The 21,222-nt window shown below is 35.4% G+C and overlaps 1 protein-coding gene across 6 annotated transcripts in view; it reads left to right on the top strand.

Moving 5' to 3' along the window:
• The window catches only part of LOC150089228 (lipid transport auxiliary protein 1), a 199,454-nt gene that overhangs the window by 51,197 nt on the left and 127,035 nt on the right, over positions 1-21,222 (top strand). For all 6 annotated transcript variants that reach the window (XR_016548109.1, XR_016548108.1, XR_016548110.1 and 3 more), the window contains exon 3: positions 6,323-6,424. Coding sequence is in view for 1 of the 6 variants with exons in the window: in XM_090390389.1 (XP_090246515.1) it covers positions 6,323-6,424 (102 nt within the window). In the remaining 5 variants the exon portion in view is untranslated. The remainder of the gene's footprint in view (positions 1-6,322; positions 6,425-21,222) is intronic.

The raw sequence follows: 21,222 nt of genomic DNA, 5'->3' as shown, positions 1-21,222 counted from the left end.
ACACAACAGGCTTTCCTGGCTGCCTGTTAAACTGTTCGGAGAACTTCATATCTGCCTGTATTGTAACTTCCAAATCCCTTTCTTCCTCCACTGTGTTTAATTCACCCCCGTTTATTTTGGCGATTGCTATTCCCCAAGTGCAAAGACCTTTCATATAGCAGCATTAAACGGTGGTTGACCATATATATATATATTAGTATTAGGCGAAGTATTGTTTATGAATTTTGTTGTTATAGATTGTTTATTGAGATCAGTACCGATTAATGCCATCTAAGAGTAAGATTGTGCCTTACATCGGTCTGTAATGATAAGTACTAGATAAGATGGACAAAATGTCAGTTTGGTAAAACGGTAGCAGTTTTGGGTGAGATACGGTGCAATATGTGGACGGTATGTGCGTTAAACACCCAGGTAACGTGCATATGCCAATGCCGGCACCATGGCAAAACTGTATATACATGTTATATATAGTTTTTTTTTTTGATATTTGAACTTTTTTTGATATGTGAAAGCGTCTGTTGACCTCAGTAGTTTGGGAACCGCTGATCTAGAGAATAACCAAAGTATAACTGGTAGATTTTTCAAATATCTGTTGTGATTGTATACCATTGATTTAGTTAGGAAAGAGCTGTACACGTCGCAGAAGTTGGAAAGTTGGAGCGAGTTTTACACTTCTGAGGTATGTTTAAGAAGTAACTCACTTGAAACAATTTATAATTAAACTATGAAATAACTATCTGTTTGAACATATCTTTACAAGGGTATAATATGTTTAAACAGTTACATAAATAGGAATGTATAAAGAATCATAATAAATAAATAATAATTATATTCATGTATATTGGCTAAATATGTGAGTTGCATAATCAATGTAGTCAGGTAATTGTTCATGTAATTGGTGTCATCATAAAAACTAGACTTGCTAGAGAAAAACTGAAAAGAAGACTTGGATAACTAAATCAACATCCGAAGATCTATCTAGTCCACTTATTTTTTTTACTAGTGTAAAAAAGTTTTTGACCTGTGTAGTTTGTTCAGTCCTTCATTGGTCAAATAGGTCAGTTAGAAACCCTCTGAAACTGCTTAAGCATTAAGTGGTAGGAGACAAAGAGTAACCACTCTGTCTCTCAATGTGGCCTCTTCTCTTCTCTTCTTGGACCAGCATGATCAGTGGAGTTGTACTGAGGTCAGTATTGGGTTCCTTTTTGCTTTTAATATTTTTTAATGATATTGACGTCAGTATTTCAATAGTCCAGGTATATGGGTTGAAAAATGGCAATTTAGGTTTAACATTGATAAATGCTGTACACTGCATATGGGTAGCAGAAATCCCAGAATAACACATCCTTTGGGTAGTTCAGAAAAATGTCCTAAACAGGTAACTGTGTTACAGTCCAGCAAGAAATTCTCTTAGTAGTATAAATAGGCCACTGGAACAGCCCATGTTCTGTCAATGATATACATGAACTTTTTTAACAGAGACAAAGACCTCATTAATCCATTGTATGGGGTAGGGCAGGAAAATGGGTGAGTTTAAAAACCAATATTCTGGGTACTGGTGTAGTGTAGAGGATTGTGTCACCAAACCTACTCTTGTCCTCATAATGCCATTTTGTTAACATAGAATGGTGTAGTGGTGTGCGACGTTTTTATTATTTTTTTTTCATTCACTTTAAGCTTAAGCATCAGAATCATTTGCTCATGCCATCAAATATGGGTATAAAATTTTGAAGAAACTGGTTCTGCTCTCAAAAAGAAACTTCCTGGTATAATAAGAAGCACCTTTACACCAGACTTTTCTAGCTGTCAGGACCACTCTCATACGGGATGCAAAACATTTAACACATTGGCATGTGATGTTGATGAACTTATCTGGTAGAAGTGTACGGCAGAAAACTTAATTAATAGTGTGGTTATTATTTGTGTTCTCTGTCCTTCAAAGTTGTTTAAAATAAACCAAAGTCAACTTTTAGCATCATTTTGTTGTATTACTACACTTCTGAAGTATGTTGATGAATTTTGCCACGATTCTTACGGTATTGAAATAGGAATGATATAAGCACTACTTAGAGATTTTCTATGTAGTTTTGTAGGTGTGTAATCAATATCACTAGTGTTTTTGGGTTCATAAACTATAAATTTATGGGAATACAAACGTGATTTTTATAAAGTGACCTTATCGTGTAGTACATAAAGTAACATAACCTGAAATAGCATAGTTCTATTGCCAACGTTTTTTTTTTTTTTTTTTTGTATCTGTTAGTTATGTATGTTTTTTGAAATCAAACTTCAACTAAAATCAAGCCTCAGACTAGATCAGCAAAGCAAAGTCTGAAGGTAGTGGGAATGCTTTTGTTCAGGGAGAACTTCTGTGGGCAGTCCTGTGGATTGGGATTACATTGTGTCACTTGTGTCCTCTTTGCAAAAGCTACCTTTTAGCAGGACATGATACAGCCATAGGGGATGCTTTCATGTGTATTTGTTGCAAAGCACATGAAGATATTAAGCACAAATTGAGCATTCTGTTGGGATTATGAGGGCTAGAGTTGAGGAATAGGGTGGTCAATGCCCTATTAAGGATTAAAGGAGAGAGGACCAATCAAGCAATCAGCCACCCAACCCAATGAGCCCATGCTCCAGCATCAGCCAACACAGCAACATCCTCTGCAGCAGATATCTTCGATTCCATAGGATTCGTTTCAATAAAGTTGATGACTCAACCACTAGGGAAGTTGGAAATATATATATTTTGCAAAAAAGGACCATTGTATGTCTGCCAAGGACTAAAGTTGATGACTTTGTAGAGCAGCTATCATCTTTTAAGGGCACAAAGAGTGATATTGTTGTACATGTTTGTAGTAATGATATTGAGAGTAGGAGATCTGAGGATTTAATTAACAAGTACATAGCAATATTGAGAAAGTCAGAAGTTAGAATTGAAATTGAAAATTTCTGCAATTCTGCCCAGACACCATAGGAGGGATAAATGATGAGAGCCTTGCAAATCATTTTTGCTCTGGAAAGAATGTACAAGGTTCATGGAGTAAAATTTCTCTCAGCATGATCTGTGCTTGTTATCTGGTAAGCCTGTTTTTCCAAGGATGGGGGTGCCTCCGTAGCCAGGTGGGCAGGAGCAGCAGTGCATAGCACACGCTTCTTGATTAGACTGGGGTTCGAGCCCGTGACCACCAAAGACGGAGGATGCGGAAAGGTCAGGGAATGACCACTGCATATCCCCGGAGCAATGCTCCTAAAAACCAAATAACAACAACAACCGAGAAAGGGATACACATGAATAGAAGGGGTGCGAGGATATTTGCTAATGCTATTAAGGCAGTGTTAGGTAGGTTGGAAAACTTCTAGCTAGGGGTATACAGACTAAGAGATTAACAGCAGCTGCTGTCAGAGGTTCACTGATTCTTTCACTGCTTCTATTGGATCATGCATCAGCCTAGAAAGGAAGGTGTTGGTGATTACAAGGTCTGCTGCAGGTCCTTAAAGAACAAGCGAATACATGGACTGTGTTAGGGTTACTAAGAGTAGAAACAAGTTCATGTATACATGCATGTACACTAATGCTAGGAGCATAGTGAATAAGTTTGATGAATTTGAAGTACTGGTTAAATCATAAAATGCAGAAATTGTGAGGAAATCAGTGACAGTATCACTTAGATACAAGGGATTGATTCAGAATTTGAATATGGAGAGTACAATGTGTACAGAAAGGACAGACAGACAGACAGACAGACAGACAAACAAAACGGGGGGGGGTATGATTTTATTTAAGTAGCACATAAACTCAAAGTACATCCATTTGACATGTATGACTGGTATAATTTTAAAATTTTTCATAAAAAATTATGTTTAATAAGTATTGCAAACAATTATTATAAGGTCAAGAATTCATTGTTATATGTCTTCTTGCCTTAAATCTTAAAGAGAACCTTCATTTTTCTTGAAATCAGTTAAATAACTATGTTCTTCATTTTCTTGTAGTTGTGGATTTTCATTAGCATCGTTAGCCTTGGATTAAAGTTTTCTCCAAGATTTAATAAATATTTAACTTGATATCCATGCTAGTGCTGTATTTTTATGCTTGCTTATTTATTTATAAAAAAAAAAAAAGCAACAAAAACACTAGCATGGAATGAAATACCAAGATAGTGCTGTATTGTAAACACACCTTTGATGTTGATGACTTTTAAAAATGTATATTAGTGTCTTCTGGTTATTTGTTTTTTACCCCCAAAATTGAAATCAAAAACTTTTGCCTGTTTCATCTTTTTAGAAATTTCAGAATCCCCTTGATCCATTCCTGGATCAGGAATGTAGCATAAAAAAAAAAAAAAAAACAACTATAAGTATTTAAAATATGCTGTGCTTTCTGCAACTTTTATTTAAAAAAAAACAAAAACAAAACAAAAAAATAATAATAATTCTGCTGAAAATTTAAAAACGACTTTTCAGCCATAACATATAAACATGAATCTATTAGAATTTTTCATTTTCCAGTGTGTAAAAGACTTAAGTGTGTGAAATTTCAAAACATTTGCTTGTGCATATATTTCTGATTATTATGTATGTATATATATTTTTTATTCTATTAATTACTTCCATTACTTTCATTTTCAAGTTTAATGGCTTATTTCAAATTTCATGCACTTTTCAGCATGTGAAATTTGAAAATTATGCATGGTGCTACCCACAGTGTAGTTAGACATCTGGAATGAATATCATGTTTTTATCTTTCTTATGGGAAACAATAAATATTTCAAAAACAAGTTGAGTAAGACTGCAGATATTTATAGAACTAGTGGGAGAAGGAAACCAAGTAACCTTGAACTGTATACAAATATCACATTGTGAAATTAATTCAAAACTTCATAGTGCATTTATTCTTCAGTTCCCTGCCTTTGACTTTACAAATAGTTGCAAAGGGAAAGTAATAAAAATCACTTCAAAAACCATACCAAGTAAGGTTTTTGAAGTAAATCCTAAATATAGATAATAATTTGTTATATTTAGGAAAGTAGAAAAAATTTCAGATTTTTAGTTTTTGATTAGTATTTAATGTGGGATTGTTATTTTTGACAAGCACTTGTATAACCCCCAGGCACCCCATGGTTAATTTGTGCATATCCTCTAGTTTGTGCCCACTGCAAAAGAAAAAATGATATCCTCATAACTTAATTTGGTAAAGCCTTTCAAAGCTTTAAATACTTCAGAGTCGCCATTCAGACATTTAGTGTGAGACTTTACATTGTACAAACCTGAAGTTACTATAGAAATGCTTCTTTATATCAATAACCTTAGCCATATACCACTGTATAATGGCATATGACAAAGTATTAGTTGTGTATGGTGCTTTTGATAAACATGACCTGTGTGTTCAACAGTTTCTGTTCAAGAACTAAATGTCTGTGGAGCTCACTCCTACTTACTCTATCTGGATCTTGTTACTTGAGACAGCTTGTTTCCAGAACTTTATTTGAAGCTCAGTGGAAAAAGATTTAATGAGGTATTTAGAAAGTTTTCCAGAAAATACTTGATTGTATTATGAAAAAAAAGAATTTCAGCCTTTTGTTCAACAATTATTTAAGTTTAAATGAACCCTTGTTTTTGAATATGTTCTCTTAAACTTTTGGATAATACCTTGTATTTAATTATTTTAAGCTGTAGATTGTGGCATATGAAAGTATTAGTTGTGCATAATAAACACTGCTTGCAGTTGTGCATGATGCTTTTGATAAACACCAGAAGCATCATGCACAACTGGAAGTGGGTATTTCAAATAAATTTAATGAAAGTTAGACAAATTATATTAGAGGGGATGGATTTTGGCTGGTGCCACATACTCTTGTTTCCTTGCTTTACTTGCCATTTCTATTACTGATATTGAAATATTATTTTAATTTTTCCCTTTGACTGATAAAAAGAACAATTGTATATTAAATTTTTGATTGAGGGCCATAATTCTTGAAAGGCAGTTCTTAGTGAAGAACATATGAAACACAGCGTAATATCTACTATTCAGTCTTTTTCATTATAGAAGTGTTTCTTAATTAGTTATTAATATTTAACTAATTCACATTGGCAAATAATTAAGTAAAAAGTTTTATAGCTTTAGAGTGGCCATATAAAGTGGCCAGTTAAATACTCATTCCAAGAATTTTATGGTATTTGAAGTGTGAACATAAATATTACACAGAGTAAATTAATGTTACTGTGAATGAAAAAATACTGTCTAATAAATCCAGATTTCCATAATGATAGAATTCTCTGATGCTGCATTTTTGAGTTCATTCTCTGTTTTACTTTTTAGACTTTTATACTTCTCTTCATATTTGCAAAACGTCAAATTATGAGATTTGCACTAAAGTCAAGACGGGGACCTCATGTTTCTATTGGTTATGATGCACCCAAAGTAGGTATTATTTAAATAATAAGCAAGTAATCATATAAAATGATAGACTTGTTAAAAATAATTTTGCCCTCCTTGTTATATACAGTGTTACCAAAAGTGGATTGGTATGCAAAGAGTTAATAAATTTGTAAACAGTGATAAAGAATGAGCTGTATTCAGTATTTTCAAAACCAAAATGCTCCCCGTAATTCATGTGTTCGTACAAGTCTAACCCTTATGAACTTATTGTTGTTGCAATTTCTTTAAAAATTACATATATATATATATATATATATATATATATAGAGAGAGAGAGAGAGAGAGAGCGTAATAACTGCATACATATATATAGTGTTATAGCAAAATACATATATATAGTGTTATAACTGCATTGGGATATAGGTTTAGGGTTACATTTTCTATTGAAATTTTATTGAACTTGAATAGAAATCATGACACAGACCAGAGCAGCAAAGGAAAAGGCTCAAACTAGTGGAAGTGCTGTGGCTCAGTGGAGAACTGAGTGGGGGCGGTTGTCCTCTGAATCACAGTCTGTTGAAATAATAACTGCTTGTTTGATGTTTGTGGAGTAATCAGGAATGGGATATGATATTGCCAAGGGGAATGCCTTTGTGTGTGTGTGCGCGATGTAAGGAGTGCGAGGAAATCAGGTGCCAACTCGGCATTGTTATGGGCTTATATTAGAGCTTGAAGGACAGGGTGGATGCCCTCGAAGGATTTAAATTGAGGGGCCCATCAATTCTCAGCTGCCCACATCAATGTCAGAGCTTGCACTTGAACATCACGTGACACAACGGCAACCCCAAAGGCAGAATGCGCTGGTCCCAAAGGAACTATTTGTTGTAGGTGACTCTATTGTCAGGGGAAACGGGAAACATATTATGCAAAAAGGATAGATGGAACAGGACCAGGGTATGTCTCACAGGGACAAAGGTTGATGACGTTGTAGAGCAGATATCATCCTTTAAGGGCACAAAGGATGATATTGTTGTACACATTGGCACTAATGATATTAAGAGTAGGAGACCGGCAGAATTACTTAACAAGTACAAGACAATGCTGAAAAAAAGCCGTGAGTTAGGGTTGAATTTGAAAGTGTCTGCAATTCTGCCCAGACACAATAGGAGGAAGTATATGATGAGAGCCTTGTCGATCAATTTGGCCCTGGAGAGATTGTGCAAGGCTCAAGGGGTAGAATTTTTCTCAGCGTGGTCTGTGCTTGTTAACAGGAGAGACTGCTTCTACAGGGATGGGATGCACTTAAATAGAAATGGTGCAAGAATATTTGCTGATGCTATCGAGGCAGAGTTAGGTGGGTCGGAAAACTGCTAGCTTGGGGGGATACACAGACTAATAGATTAACAGTAGCCGCTGACAGAGGTACAAGTGATTCTTGCACTACTTCTATTGAAATGCAATTGAGCAGCAGCCTGGAAAGCAAGGCAATGGGAATTTCCAGGACTGCTGGGCGTCATAGTGGAACAAGTAAATACATGGGCTGTGTTAGGGTAACTAAGAGTAGAAACATTAACTATACACCAATGCTAGGAGTATAGTTAATAAATTCAGTGAGCTTGAAGTGCTAGTCAAGACATCAAAGGCAGATATTGTTGGGATATCAGAGACATGGTGTCACACAGACATAAGCAGTGCAGAACTGGAATTTAGGGAGTACAATGTGTACAGAAAGGATAGACAGGACAGGAAGGGAGGAGGGGTTATGCTGTTAGTTAAGAAACACAAAATCTAAGGAAGTGCATCCAATTGATGTGGGTGGACAATGCAGTGTTGAGTGTTTGGTGTGTGACATAAACTCTGGGAAAGGAAAAATGAGAGTGGGTGTGTGTTATAGGCCTAATGAATCTGATGAGTATAATGAGCAATTGTACAGAGAAATAGAGTGGGCCAATAAATTAGAGTGTCTTATAATGGGAGATTTCAATTTCCTGGATATTGACTGGAATTTGTGGGTTGGTCACTCATATAATAGCAAGGCTTTTGTGAATTTATTGTATGATTGTTTTCTACAGCAGCATGTTCAGGAGGCAACTAGAGGGAGTAATACTCTTGATCTGATTATCAGTAATGATTCTTCATGCATCAAGAATCTGCAGATAAAGGAACCACTAGGTGGCAGTGATCACAGTGTGCTGAAGTAGGATTTACTCAAAGAGGTAACTACCATCAAGGGTAAAGGGAAGGGTTTTTGCTTCTGTAAAGGTGACTACAGTAGTCTGAGACAGTATTTAAATTCTATACGGTGGAACCAATTGATGATGTTACCAACAGCAAATTCAAAATGGGAAGCATTGAAAGAAGTAATCTTGGAAGCTACTAGGCTTTTCATACCAACTAAGAAATATTGTTTAAGATTTAGGCCAAAATGGATGTCAGATGAACTAATTAGACATGTGACAGAGAAGAAAATGCATGGGATACATATAAATTAACATGTGACACAGAAGCCTGTGATAGATATAAGCTGGTCTGTAACCAAGTTACAAAGGAGGTTAGGCAGGCGAAGGCAGATTATGAGAAATCGTTGCAAAGGATGCAAAGAAAAACAGCAAAGAGTTCTTTACTTATGTAAACTCTAGAAGGAAGCGGATGAATCAGATTGGTCCACTTGATGTCAATGGTTCAACTGTTCATGATCCTGCTCAGGTAGTTAACAAACTAAATGAATATTTTGCATCGACATTTACACATGAGGAGTTATTCAGGGAGGGGAATGCCAGAGGTGTATTCAACTCTGGTAGTAAGCTAGATAATCTTGTAATAACTGAGAGTAAAGTGGAGGAGAAATTGTTGAAGATAAACACAAGAAAGGCACCTGGGGTGGATGGAATCTATCCCATTATATTAAAGGAGGTGGCAAAGGAAGTAAGCAAACCCTTAGCCATAATTATGATAGCTTCACTGGACTCAGGGGAGGTACCCATAGATTGGAGATGTGCAGATGTGAAACCAATCCACAAAGGAGGATAAAAGGGAGGCAGGTAATTACAGACCTGTTATTTAACTTCTGTTCCAGGGAAATTAATGGAGGCTCTGGTTAAAGAAGCACTGCAGAATCATCTGGACAAGATTTCTGTTATAGCTCGTACACAGCATGGATTTCTTAAGGGGAAGTCTTGTCTAACTAATTTGATTGGATACTATGATGTAGTCACAAAGGAACTGGATGCAAAGAATAACTTTGATATCATATATTTGGATCTTAGAAAAGCCTTTGATACTGTTGCACATGAAAGACTACTGGACAAATTGGAGCAGTGTGGCATCGGAGGCAAATTGCTGCTGTGGATAAAGGGATGGTTGAGTGGGAGAAGACAGAGAGTGTTAATCAATGGACACTGCTCTTCATGGACTAATGTTATTAGTGGAGTCCCTCTGGGTTCAGTGTTGTGTCCATTGTTTTCTGTATTTATAAATGATGTTGATGGTATATCAGGCTTAATGTCCAAGTTTGCAGACGATACGAAGGTTGGCAGGGTTGTTAATGACACTAATGACAGTACACTGCTGCAACAGGATCTAGAAAATTTGTGCAGATGGGCTTCGAGGTGGCAAATGAAGTATAACCTTGACAAATGTAAAGTACTACATATGGGAAGCAGTAATCTCAGAGTAACGTATCAACTCTGTGGTACCACACTGACAGTGGTAGAGAATGAAAAGGACCTTGGGGGGTAATTGTGCAGGCAGATATGAAGTTTTCTGAGCAGTGCAAACAGTCTGCAAGAGTAGCTTATGGTGTCTTGTCAATGATATACAGGAATTTTTCTAGCAGGGATAAGGAGGTGATTATCCCCTTGTATAAGGCAATAGTCAGACCACACCTTGAATACTGTATACAGGCCTCATTTTAAGAAGGATGTAGAGCTGTTGGAATGAGTACAGAGAAAGGCAACAAGATTAGTGAATGGAACAAAGGGTTTCTCTTACGAAGATAGGCTTAAGTTTTACAAATTACAGTGTCTGGAGGCTAGGCACCTGTGAGGTGATCTGATTGAGGTGTATAAAGTCTTGAATGGGTTGAGCATGCTCAATGCTGATGGGATTCTTCCTCTTGCTCAGAATAATTGCCTGAGAGGGTATAAATTCAAATTGAGGAAGGATGGTTGTAGGATAGATGTGCAGAAGTTTGCCTTTAGCCAGCGGGTGGTTGATTGCTGGAACAAACTTCCATCTGCCATTGTAGAAGTTGATAGCTTAAATAGATTCAAGGCAGAATTTGACAAACATTTGGAGCAATTTAATGGGTGAAATAACGTTTTTTTTTTTTTTTTTTGGCTGATGCTATATAAGCTTGCTTTCTTGCGTCATGTGCCTATGCTAATTAAAATAATTTTTGTAGCGATTTTTATGTGAATTTTAGTATTCCTTCAGTTCTAGATTTTAATCTCCATCACTGATTGTATTACAATTGGAAAAGTATGGCTGTGAAAAATTAGACAAGTATCCATTGATTATTCTTGCATTTTGCATGCTACACACTTTTTAAAATAAAATTTGGAAAATTTAAATAGCATACAAGATAATCACAGGAAACTAGTCAAAGCAGTACATGCATTGAATACTTCTTATTTGTACTTGCATGCTCTTTGAAGTGGTAATGAAAGTAATGCCTTTGAATGCCTCCTGTTTTTTCCTCAGAAAATTTAATTCTTACAACTATAATTTTTACATTGATTAATCCTCAATTATTAATAAACACACTCTTGTTTTTACACAAAGTCATCATTTTCTATGCACTTCCATCATCTCTGAGTCAGACATTGTATTCCAGTCCTGTAAAAGTCCTTGCTCTGGAGGGCTTCACAAACTGTGCTTGAGCTGGTCATCGTCCACAAAATGGGTTCCACAGAGTGCATTCTTCAGCAGGCCGAAGAGGTGGTAGTTGAAAGGTGCAAGATCCAAGCTATGAGGGGGAGTGAGGATGGTGCACCCCAGTTTTGCAATGGCCTCCATTGTGTGCAGACTGGTGTGGGGTTGTGCATTGTAATAGAGAAGATGAACCACATTGTTTTTGTCCAGTTGAACTCTACAGATGTGGGCTTTCTACTTTTTCAATGTTTTCACATATCAATCCGAGTTGATCAGCATATTGATCCAGCTCTTGTTGTCTGTTTTCACTGATGTTACTGGCCAGCCGCTTTGTGGCTTGTCAGCAGTGTCACTTTCCCCACTCTTCAAGTATCTTACCCAATGTCTAACTGTACTCACATCTACAGTATTGCCACCATAATAATTTTTGAGATGCATATGGATTTTGATAGGCATCACTTCTTCCTTGGAACGAAATTCAATCACTACTCTTTGCTTGATACCTATATCTGTAACATCAACCATTTTGAACTGTCCGTGTGCTGCACTCATGAGACCAGTCACAGCAACACTCATTATGGTAAAACTAGAAACCTCTAGTGACCACTCAGTGACATGAAATAATTTATGGCACCACATTTGAAGGCAAAAAATTAGGAGGCATTACTTTTGTACCTGTCCTCGTCTTAAATTCATGAAAGTTACTGTTCATAAGTACCAAATCCCAGCCAAAACTAAAGTTTTTCTGAATATGGAGTTTGAGAGTTTTGATTGTCATGTAAGCCACTCAAATTTTGTTAAAAAATGCTAAAGTAGTGTTTTCAAAGTGTACTTCCCTAATACCAGTTATTAGTGTTTTCAACAGTACTGATTGGCATTAAGTAAGCATAATCCTGAATTCTGCAGCAAGTTTTCACTGGTTGTACAGAATTTCCTTAAATATAGTAGTTTAGAAAATATTTGAGCCTGTGATGAGGCATACACATCATTGAGTACAAAAGAGGACTTCTGTTTTTTATTATAACAATGGTTTTTAATCAAGGCACTTAAGTTTTACACATGGTATCTAGATCGCAAACAAATTTGTTGACCCTCAGATATGGTAATTTGTGTTGACATGTATTTGCTTTATATAAATATGATGGGTGATTAGAAAGTAAGCACATAAGGTGTATAATTTTGCAACCAAAAGACCCATTCTTATGATGATTATAGTGGAAGGATTCATTAATTATTTGTGGCAATACAACATGTCAATTTGCCTAGTGTACCACTCAGTTAAACATGGCAGCTTATCTTGGAACAGTAGTCTAAGAAAGAAATTCATTCTGAATTTCTTTCTTGGACTCAGTAATTCAGTTTTTGCAAGGAATGTGTAAGTGGCAGAATTCATTATAAGCTTGTGGAAGAGCAGTGAAATGGGATACAGTATTTTATGGTGGAAGAGTCAGTGGGAAGGGTTTTGAAAGGTGCAGATTTGCAATATCAAGAACTGCTAATGTAGGCAACATTGCACCCTGAAAAATGCAATTTGCAATATCAAGAACTGCTAATGTAGGCAACATTGCACCCTGAAAAATGCAATTTGCAATATCAAGAACTGCTAATGTAGGCAACATTGCACCCTGAAAAATGCAATTTGCAACAGTAGGCTTACAGTGAGTTATCTGCAACATGACCCAAATATATCACACAACATTTATCAGCATCAAAGTGTATGTATGTTGGATGCCTCAGATGCCAACATAATATCTTAAGAAATAATGAATAGCTTCTGGTTTTGTTATTTCTTAAACTATATTTTTTCAGTGGTCTAGAATTCATTGAATGCATTATTACAGGAGAACTGATTCGAACCTAGGTCCAGTATCCATTCCTCACCTTATCGTATAACTTGCCAGTAACCTGTTACTGGAAAAATTCATTAAAATAAGTACCATCAGCATTAGAAGCTTAAGTAGCAAACACATTGGATTAGCAGAACTAGATCAGTGTAATCTCAGAATTATAAACAAGAATGATAGAAAATGAGAGAATGACTACAACTACAACTAAACAGTAATTATAAATTAATTTATTCTGGAAATAAGGTACAGTGCAAGGAAAGTGTAGCAATAGCTTTTAGAACAAGTTCAGAAGATAGTTGAATTGGCTGGGAAGCATTATCTAGTACAGTGCTACTCAAAGTGTGGTCCGTGGGCTCTCACAGGTCCGCAAACTGTTTGTTACCGGTCTGCGATGAATTGGAAATTCATCATGGAAGGTTACCGGTCCGAGACAATTTGTATTTTAGAAAAGTATCAGTCTGTGGCGGATTGGAAATAAAAGAAAATGGTCCTTCACCACAGATAGTTTGAGAAGCACTGATCAAGTAGACTGGTGGATGTTTAATGTGGAAATGTGGGTGATGAAATTTGTCTGTCCATATGATCCAGTTGAAGGTTAAAAGCAAAATGAAATAGTTATTTTAATTCTCAGAATAATCACTAGAAACTAATGGCACAGAAAGACTGCCATTGGTTGTAGATTTAAATAAATGAATATTAATGGTAAAAGGATACAAGAATTTTAGGAAACTGTGCATTCTTAATTACAAGTATAGTATTTCAGCATAAGGACAGCAACAAGTTTATGTGGTGATAGCACAATAGAAACAAGAAAAGCTTATTGATATATTATATTATGGAAAAGGAATTTTACATCTAGTTAAAGATATGAATGTGTATAGAGGATTTGAGATTGGAAGTGGCCATCACCTTGTTTTGAACTAGTTGAAAATGGTAATTAGTGCTAGTAGAATGTTTACTGATGCTGTTGAGGCAGCATTAGGTGAGTTGGAAAACTGCTAGTTTGAGAAGATACACAGAGTAACAGATTAATAGCAGCTGCAGGCAGAGGTGTAAGTAATTCTTGCACTGCTTCTGTTGGAACATACCACAGCCTGGAAAGCAAGATGCTGGCAATTACGTCTGCTGGGGGGGGGGGTCCTTGTGGAAACTCTTGGGTTGTGTTGAGGTTACTCAGAGTAAAAACAGGTGCATGTATTCTTGAGTGTACAGTAATCTAGGTCTATAGTAAACAAATTCAATGAATTTGAAGTAACGAGGACATTGTAGGGATATTAGAGACATGGTGTCATTCAGACACAAGAGATGTATAATTTACTTATGGGGGGGTGACGCAGTCACCAGACACCCTGGTTTTAAGCAGAATGACCTGGTGTTCCAAAAATTGTTTTCAGAATGATCTTTTGTCATGGTTTTTATGAATCTGTTTCTTCAGTCAGCATTTATCAAATAAAGTGTTGAAGTATCACATATAGATTACAGTATAGTTTAGGTCTAAAGCCTCAAGTTATGTAAAGAGTTTAACTAATGTACAAGTTAGTGCAATTGCATCATTTCTGTACATAGCCAACTACTTAAGTAGTTATAAATGCACAGTTACATATCACTTATAAATAAATGCCTATCCTCTGCTTAACCTCAAAAAATAACGAAACAAGCCAATCCAACTCCATGAGTCACAAGTTGAATAATATAAGTGACATTTTTTCTTTATGTGATTATTTATTGTATTGTTTTGTAAGAGTTTCATATTTTTATTTTGGTGAATATTTATTGCATTTGATTTATCATTAAGTTTTAACAAGAGCTTATGCTTTTCACAGTACTAACCTCTTAATCCATATGGTTCAAAGACAAAATTTAAATGAAAGTTAAAATTAAAAATGCCCCGAGGAAAAAGGAGTGCACTACTCTTTACTTAGGTTGTCATACATAATTAAAACTGTGATGTAACCAAGAGTCTTAATGGGAGACTTCCCTAAAATGTCATCAGTTGGTTATTTCAAGAAGAGAAAGTTGTGTGTGTGTGTGTGTTTTTATAGATGAAACTTAACTTCCAGGATGCACAGCTAAAGCATGTGTTGGAAATTTTATATGCATTAGATGCCATATTGGCGAAAGGTTAGCTGGTAATTTTGTATTGAGAATCACATTTTGTGAGTCCTGATGGAACCATTCAATAGCCAAAGCTTCATATAATAATAGTTTATGATTTGAATTTAATTTCATTAAGGTTATTGCTGAATCAATTTATAAAGAAAATATATACATATAATGTATTATGTTGTTTTTATCCTGAATATTATATGTATATATAATATTCAGGATATAAACAACGTAATACATCTTATCAAATGTCAACAACTGTAAAGCATGCTATTTAGGCAGCACAACTGTAAAATTTGGATCAACCAAAACTGCAAATACTAGTGCCTATTATCATAGAAATAGCCTTCGGTCCAGTTATTCTTAGCCAACATGCACAGGAGCATAACCATAATCCTCAAATAGGATTAAGCATTCTGTTATCAAGTGAAAACAATAGTTTCATGTTTAGTTTTCAATAACCTTATTGCTGAATCTAATTGAGGCAAGTGCAAGCATTACTTTGACCCATATCATCAGATAAATGTGGATCTAAATTAACCCCCCCCTCCAACAGTTTCCCTGAACCCTTAGGGTATCCTCAATGATATTGGCAAAAATCCTTGTCCCACCTTTGTTCAAATGAATACCGTCTCTACAAAATAGATTCATACTACCTACAAACGTAGGCAATGCTGATAAAAATCCCCCCCCCAGACCCTTGTAAATTCCTTCAAGACTTGATCTAATTCACAAAGCTTTCAGCACATAGTCCCTCCTATCATGTCTGGGCAGAATTGCAGACACTTACACATTGTGACCTAACTTGCGGCATTTTGCTGCAATACTGCAATGCTCCAATACAACAGCCAGATGTGTTCAATCTTGATTTGAGGAGCATGAACAATCATGGCCTGCACATGATTGTTCATGACTTAATGTTATTGAGCCACTGTGGATATATTTGGAGACGAGAGTGAGAAGTAGATTTCTTCCACCTCCATCAACCAAAGAGCTTGAAGCATTCCTCCATGAAGGATGATCCAATATTCCTCTTAAGATAGTTCAAGATTTATTTGAATATATTCCATATAGAAATACAAGCTGTTTTAAAAGAAAAAGGTAGCCCAACACCAAATTAGTGCATATCTGTAACCAGTGGTGGATCCAGAAAAAAATGACAAGAGGGGCACCATTTTGTGCACTAGAATGGCGATCACATCAGCATTAGTGTTGCCAACTGTAGTCAGTTGAAAATAGCTGTGCCACAATGCAAAAATAGATAAAATCTTATGTTAACAATGGGTGGAGAAAAAAAAAAAATTTTTTTTTTTGTAGCCAAAGGGAATTTAAATGATTGGTGTATATTCTCTGAAAAACTACAGGGGGGGGCACGTGCTCCTACCCTGAGTCTGCCACTATTTGTAACTCTTATCACAGATATTTCCATTATTTTATCCACCTTCTGTAGTTTATAATTGATGACACTCAGAAAAATAGCTCTGAAATTTGGAGGAGGAAATTTAACCTGCAGACTTGCGTTGTCTGATTTGGGTGTATGAAATCGAAAAATCTGTGGAATTCAGATCCAAAAATTGAGAAATTTTAATAAAATGATACATAAATAGATGCAGAGGACATTACTGCTTAATAAAAAAAAAAAAAAAGTTTTATTTACAATAATTTTTCTTTAGTATTGGCAATAAAGCCAAAATAAGAACAAATTGATATTATATTGATAATAATTATTTTCATTTACAAAATTTTCATTTTTGTAAAAATGAAAACTTTGTATATAATATACAAAGTTTTCATTTTTACAAAAATCAAAATTCCACAAAAAAACCTCCCTCCACGGAGTGCACAATGTTCGAAACTCTAGGAGGGACCTACCCACATTTTGTAAACTCACTCATGAAAGGATTAAGCATTCTGTTATCAAGTGGAAACAATAGAGTTTCATGTTTAGTTTTCAGTAGAGGAATAACAGTAGATATCAGTATATAGGAATAACAGTAGATATCAGTAGATAGGAATAACAGTAGATATCAGTAGATAGGAATAACAGTAGATAAGAATAACAGCTATTCATAACAGCTGCACAATATGAATAACATTGTGTATAATATTGTGAAACAACAGACAAACTCTGGAGACTAATTAAGGTTAGAAATGCAGTTATTTCAAACAATACCACAGTGAAATAAAACAATGTTATTAGTAAAAAACAGCATGTATTATAATATAGTGGGGTTGCAATGAATTAGTGGGAGAACTTGAGCCAAGGTGCATCAGTATATCTGTAAATTGTATGCATCTAAGACACTGCTTTAGAACACCTTAACTTGCCTCAAAATTTAAGGCACCTTAGAATTCCTAATTCATTTTGCAAATAAATATTGTCTCAGTTCCAATCTCAATGATGCCAATTTAAATGTACAATCTCTCAAACTCCATTACTTTTGTGACAGAATCTCATTTCATTTCTTCTAATTATTCACTCTAATTCCTTTTGCTATTAAGGCAGCACTTATACATATGCCTTCTCTGATATTCCTTTTCAGAAACTTTCTAATCTGGAATCTTTTTGATCTTCTCTGGCTTAAAATCTCTTTATCCAATTATTCTCCCAGCTTTACAAATCACTCTGAACTTTTAACTTTCTTTAAAACTCTGCTTTCTCTAATCTAATTCCAACAGGCTTCACTTTTCTAGTTGCCTGGACCCAATTGGCAGAATGCTAAGGCTTTTGCTGTTACTAAACCTTAACCCTTATGCCACTTGTTCATTTACCTTCCAGGATACCAGACCATCCTAAACCACATACACTCTTTATCTTTTCCTCACCAACAGCCATTCAAATTACACAGTTAGTATTATGTCCTCTAGGTACCTTGGATCACAACCTGGTTGGGGGTCTCTTCTCCAGTGACACCTCATAGTCTCATGCCATTTGGTATTACACAAGTGTTAAATGGGATGATCTGCATAATTTCTATTGTCTTTTCTCTGGTTGGACTACCTACTGTAAAACTAATGATTCTACTCTTTACACAGATGGTGTCAGAGAAATTATTCTTGTAGGGATGAAATCCTTCATTCCTCATTCCATTCTAAGCTCATATCCTTTATTTAAACCTTGGTTTTCCAAAAAATGCAATAAATGTACAAAGGCTGTTCAAGATAAGCATATGCCACAATGCAAAAATAGATAAAATCTTATGTTAACAATGGGAGGGGGGATTTTTTTTGTAGCCAGAGGGAATTTAAATGATTGGTGTATATTCTCCGAAAAATGACAGGGGGGGGGACATGTGCCCCTACCCTGAGTCCACCACTGTTTGTAACTCTTATCACAGATATTTCCATTATTTTATCCACCTTCTGTAGTTTATATTTGATGACACTCAGAAAAATAGCTCTGAAATTTGGAGGAGGAAATTGAACCTGCAGACTTCCGTTGTCTGATTTGGGTGTATGAAATCGAAAACTCTATAAAAATCTACATCACTAAATCTCCAGATTCATTTTCTAAATACACAAACTCACAACAAAATTAATAAATGCAAACTCAATTTTGAACTTGCTAAGAGTAGGAAACTTGCTTCTAGTCCAAATGGTTGCTTCTTGACCAAATGGAAGTCTTCTGATCTCTGATCAAAGCTTAAGGCCACAACTTCTGCCCATCTATACTTCCACCTCTGCTACCTTGGTTTTGTTGCATCCTCATTAAAAGATAAAGCTGACTAACTTTTACTTTTCCATCTTACTTTTCCTTGTAACTCTTGTATCAGTGACCTTGATAAATCTCCTCCTGCCATACCAACACATTAATGAAATCCTAAACAATCGTGATGCTAAGAAGTTTCCACCTGTCCTTATAATATGTTCTTCAGAGTTTACTCTAAATAGAAATAAGCTCTATGGAACAGAGCTAAACTCTTCACCTTTTTACATTCTCATTTTCCACTGGTGTTTTTCCATCAGCATGGAAATTTTCTTGTATCTAGCCAATTCCTAAAATTACTGACAAATCAGCACATTAACTCTTTCCAAAATAAAGGAGAAATCCATCAGCTCCTATTTTCAAACTTTCCCTCTGATTAATGATCATTAATATAGATTCTGTCAGTGCCAATCCAGTGATGATATTTTGGCTTACATTACTCTCTTTTGGCCAAATCTGTTTGAAAAGTATGGAGAAACTTGTACTATACCATCTATCTGAAAAGTTACTGAGGTTGGGAGAGTTTAAAGCCCTAGGGACAGATAGTATACATTTAGTCATACTGAAAGTGGTGGTAACCGAGTGTATTCCACTGTAGAAGGTACTACATAGTTATAACCATGTTTATATTCCTTCCTATATCTTGTTAATTAAAGGCAAAAGGAAAGCAAGAAAACTGTAAAGAGGTTAGTTGGTTTAAAGTTTTGTAGCATAAAACATGTTTGTATTCATATATTGTATAGGCCTATTATATATTGTGGTTACTAGACATGTTACCATCTCTGAGTTATAGGTATTGAAAATATTATTACTGAATTTCTACTTATCTTTGTTGTTCAGAATTATTTGTTTGTATGTAAAGCTAGCTGATCTGTTTACTTAGTTATCTGATGTATAAATGCAGAATCACTTTGTACAGATTGTAAGCCAGGCTGCACTTGAAAAATAATAAAACTGCTATCTGACACTAGAGGAAGTGCTCAACATCTCAACACATGGTTTCCATTGCAACATCGCTAGGATTCTGGGATCAAGGCTAGAATGTGTGGCTGTGTATTTTCTGAAGTTCTTCATAGCAGGATAGTTTTTGAAATAATTTTGAGGGTTTTATTTAAATATACTAAAGTATAGTAAATGTATAGTTTGAATTCCTATAGTCACATAGGTTAGTTTATTTTTGTATTTAGATAAGTATTTGGAGAGCTACAGTTATTCATATTGCCTTCATTATTGATATTTTGGTGGGAACTTTGTTGGGTAGCTTAAATTTAATTTTGCTAGTGGTTGAAGTTTTTTCATCAGTTTAATTTTTTTAATATTTTGCTAATTTTAAGTTCTGTAGTATATTGTAAAGTGTTTGGAAAGCTACAGCTTAATATTCAGATAGACTTTGTTATAGATATTTTGGCAGGAACTTAACTTTTTTTCAGTAGCTAAATTTAACTTCTGGTGGTTAAAATTTGTCAAGAGTTTAATTTCTGTAATATTTTGTTAATTAAATTCTGAAATATATTACAAATTTAAATTTTGTAATCTACAGAACTAGATGAAAGTAGTGTACCGATCTATTTTTTTTTGCACTAGATGAAAGGAGTGTACCGATCTCAAATTAGAACTTAGTGAGTTACAAGAAGAATTTTAATTAATGAATAAACATGTGATGGCCCTAGAAACAAATATAACCGGGGTCTCAAGTAACTCACGACTGGCCAAGTAACATACCCGTAATTCAAGTCCCAAAAAAGAATGGTCAGGTGCAGGTTGCTCTGGTTGAAAGTGATCTAGCGTTATTGGGAGGCTGTTGTTAGGGAAATGGGTAACATTTTTGTGATAAAGATAGGTGAACCAGAGTATGTTTTCCAGGAGCAAAACTTGATGATGTTATTGTCATCATCAACAGATTGTCAGATTTTAAGAGAGATAAAGAGAGCAGTATTATTCATTTGAATACTAGCAATATTAAACGTACACAACCTGACAATTTTGACAGGTTGTTGGATAAATATAAAAAATATGCTGAAAAAAATGCTGCAAGTTAGGTCTCTCTCTCTCTCTCTCTCTCTCTCTCTCTCTCTCTCTCTCTCTCTCTCTCTCTCTCTCTCTCTCTCTCTCTCTCATCTCTCTCTCTTCTCTCTCGTCTCTCATCTCTCTCTCTCTCTCTTCTCTCTCTCTCTCTCTCTCTCTCTCTCTCTCTCTCTCTCTCTCTCTCTCTCTCTCTCTCTCTCTCTCTCTCTCTCTGTGTGTGTGTGTGTGTGTGTGTGTGTCCAGACCTGATAGGAGGGATTATATGCTGAAAGCCCCTGTGGATT

Source organism: Mastigoproctus giganteus, chromosome 2 (genome assembly GCF_048544385.1).
Source record: "Mastigoproctus giganteus isolate SK-2022 chromosome 2, ASM4854438v1, whole genome shotgun sequence".
In the NCBI taxonomy this organism is placed as follows: domain Eukaryota; kingdom Metazoa; phylum Arthropoda; class Arachnida; order Uropygi; family Thelyphonidae; genus Mastigoproctus; species Mastigoproctus giganteus.
The sequence above is the reverse complement of the archived record's forward strand: the minus strand, read 5'-3'. Positions and strand labels throughout refer to the sequence as shown.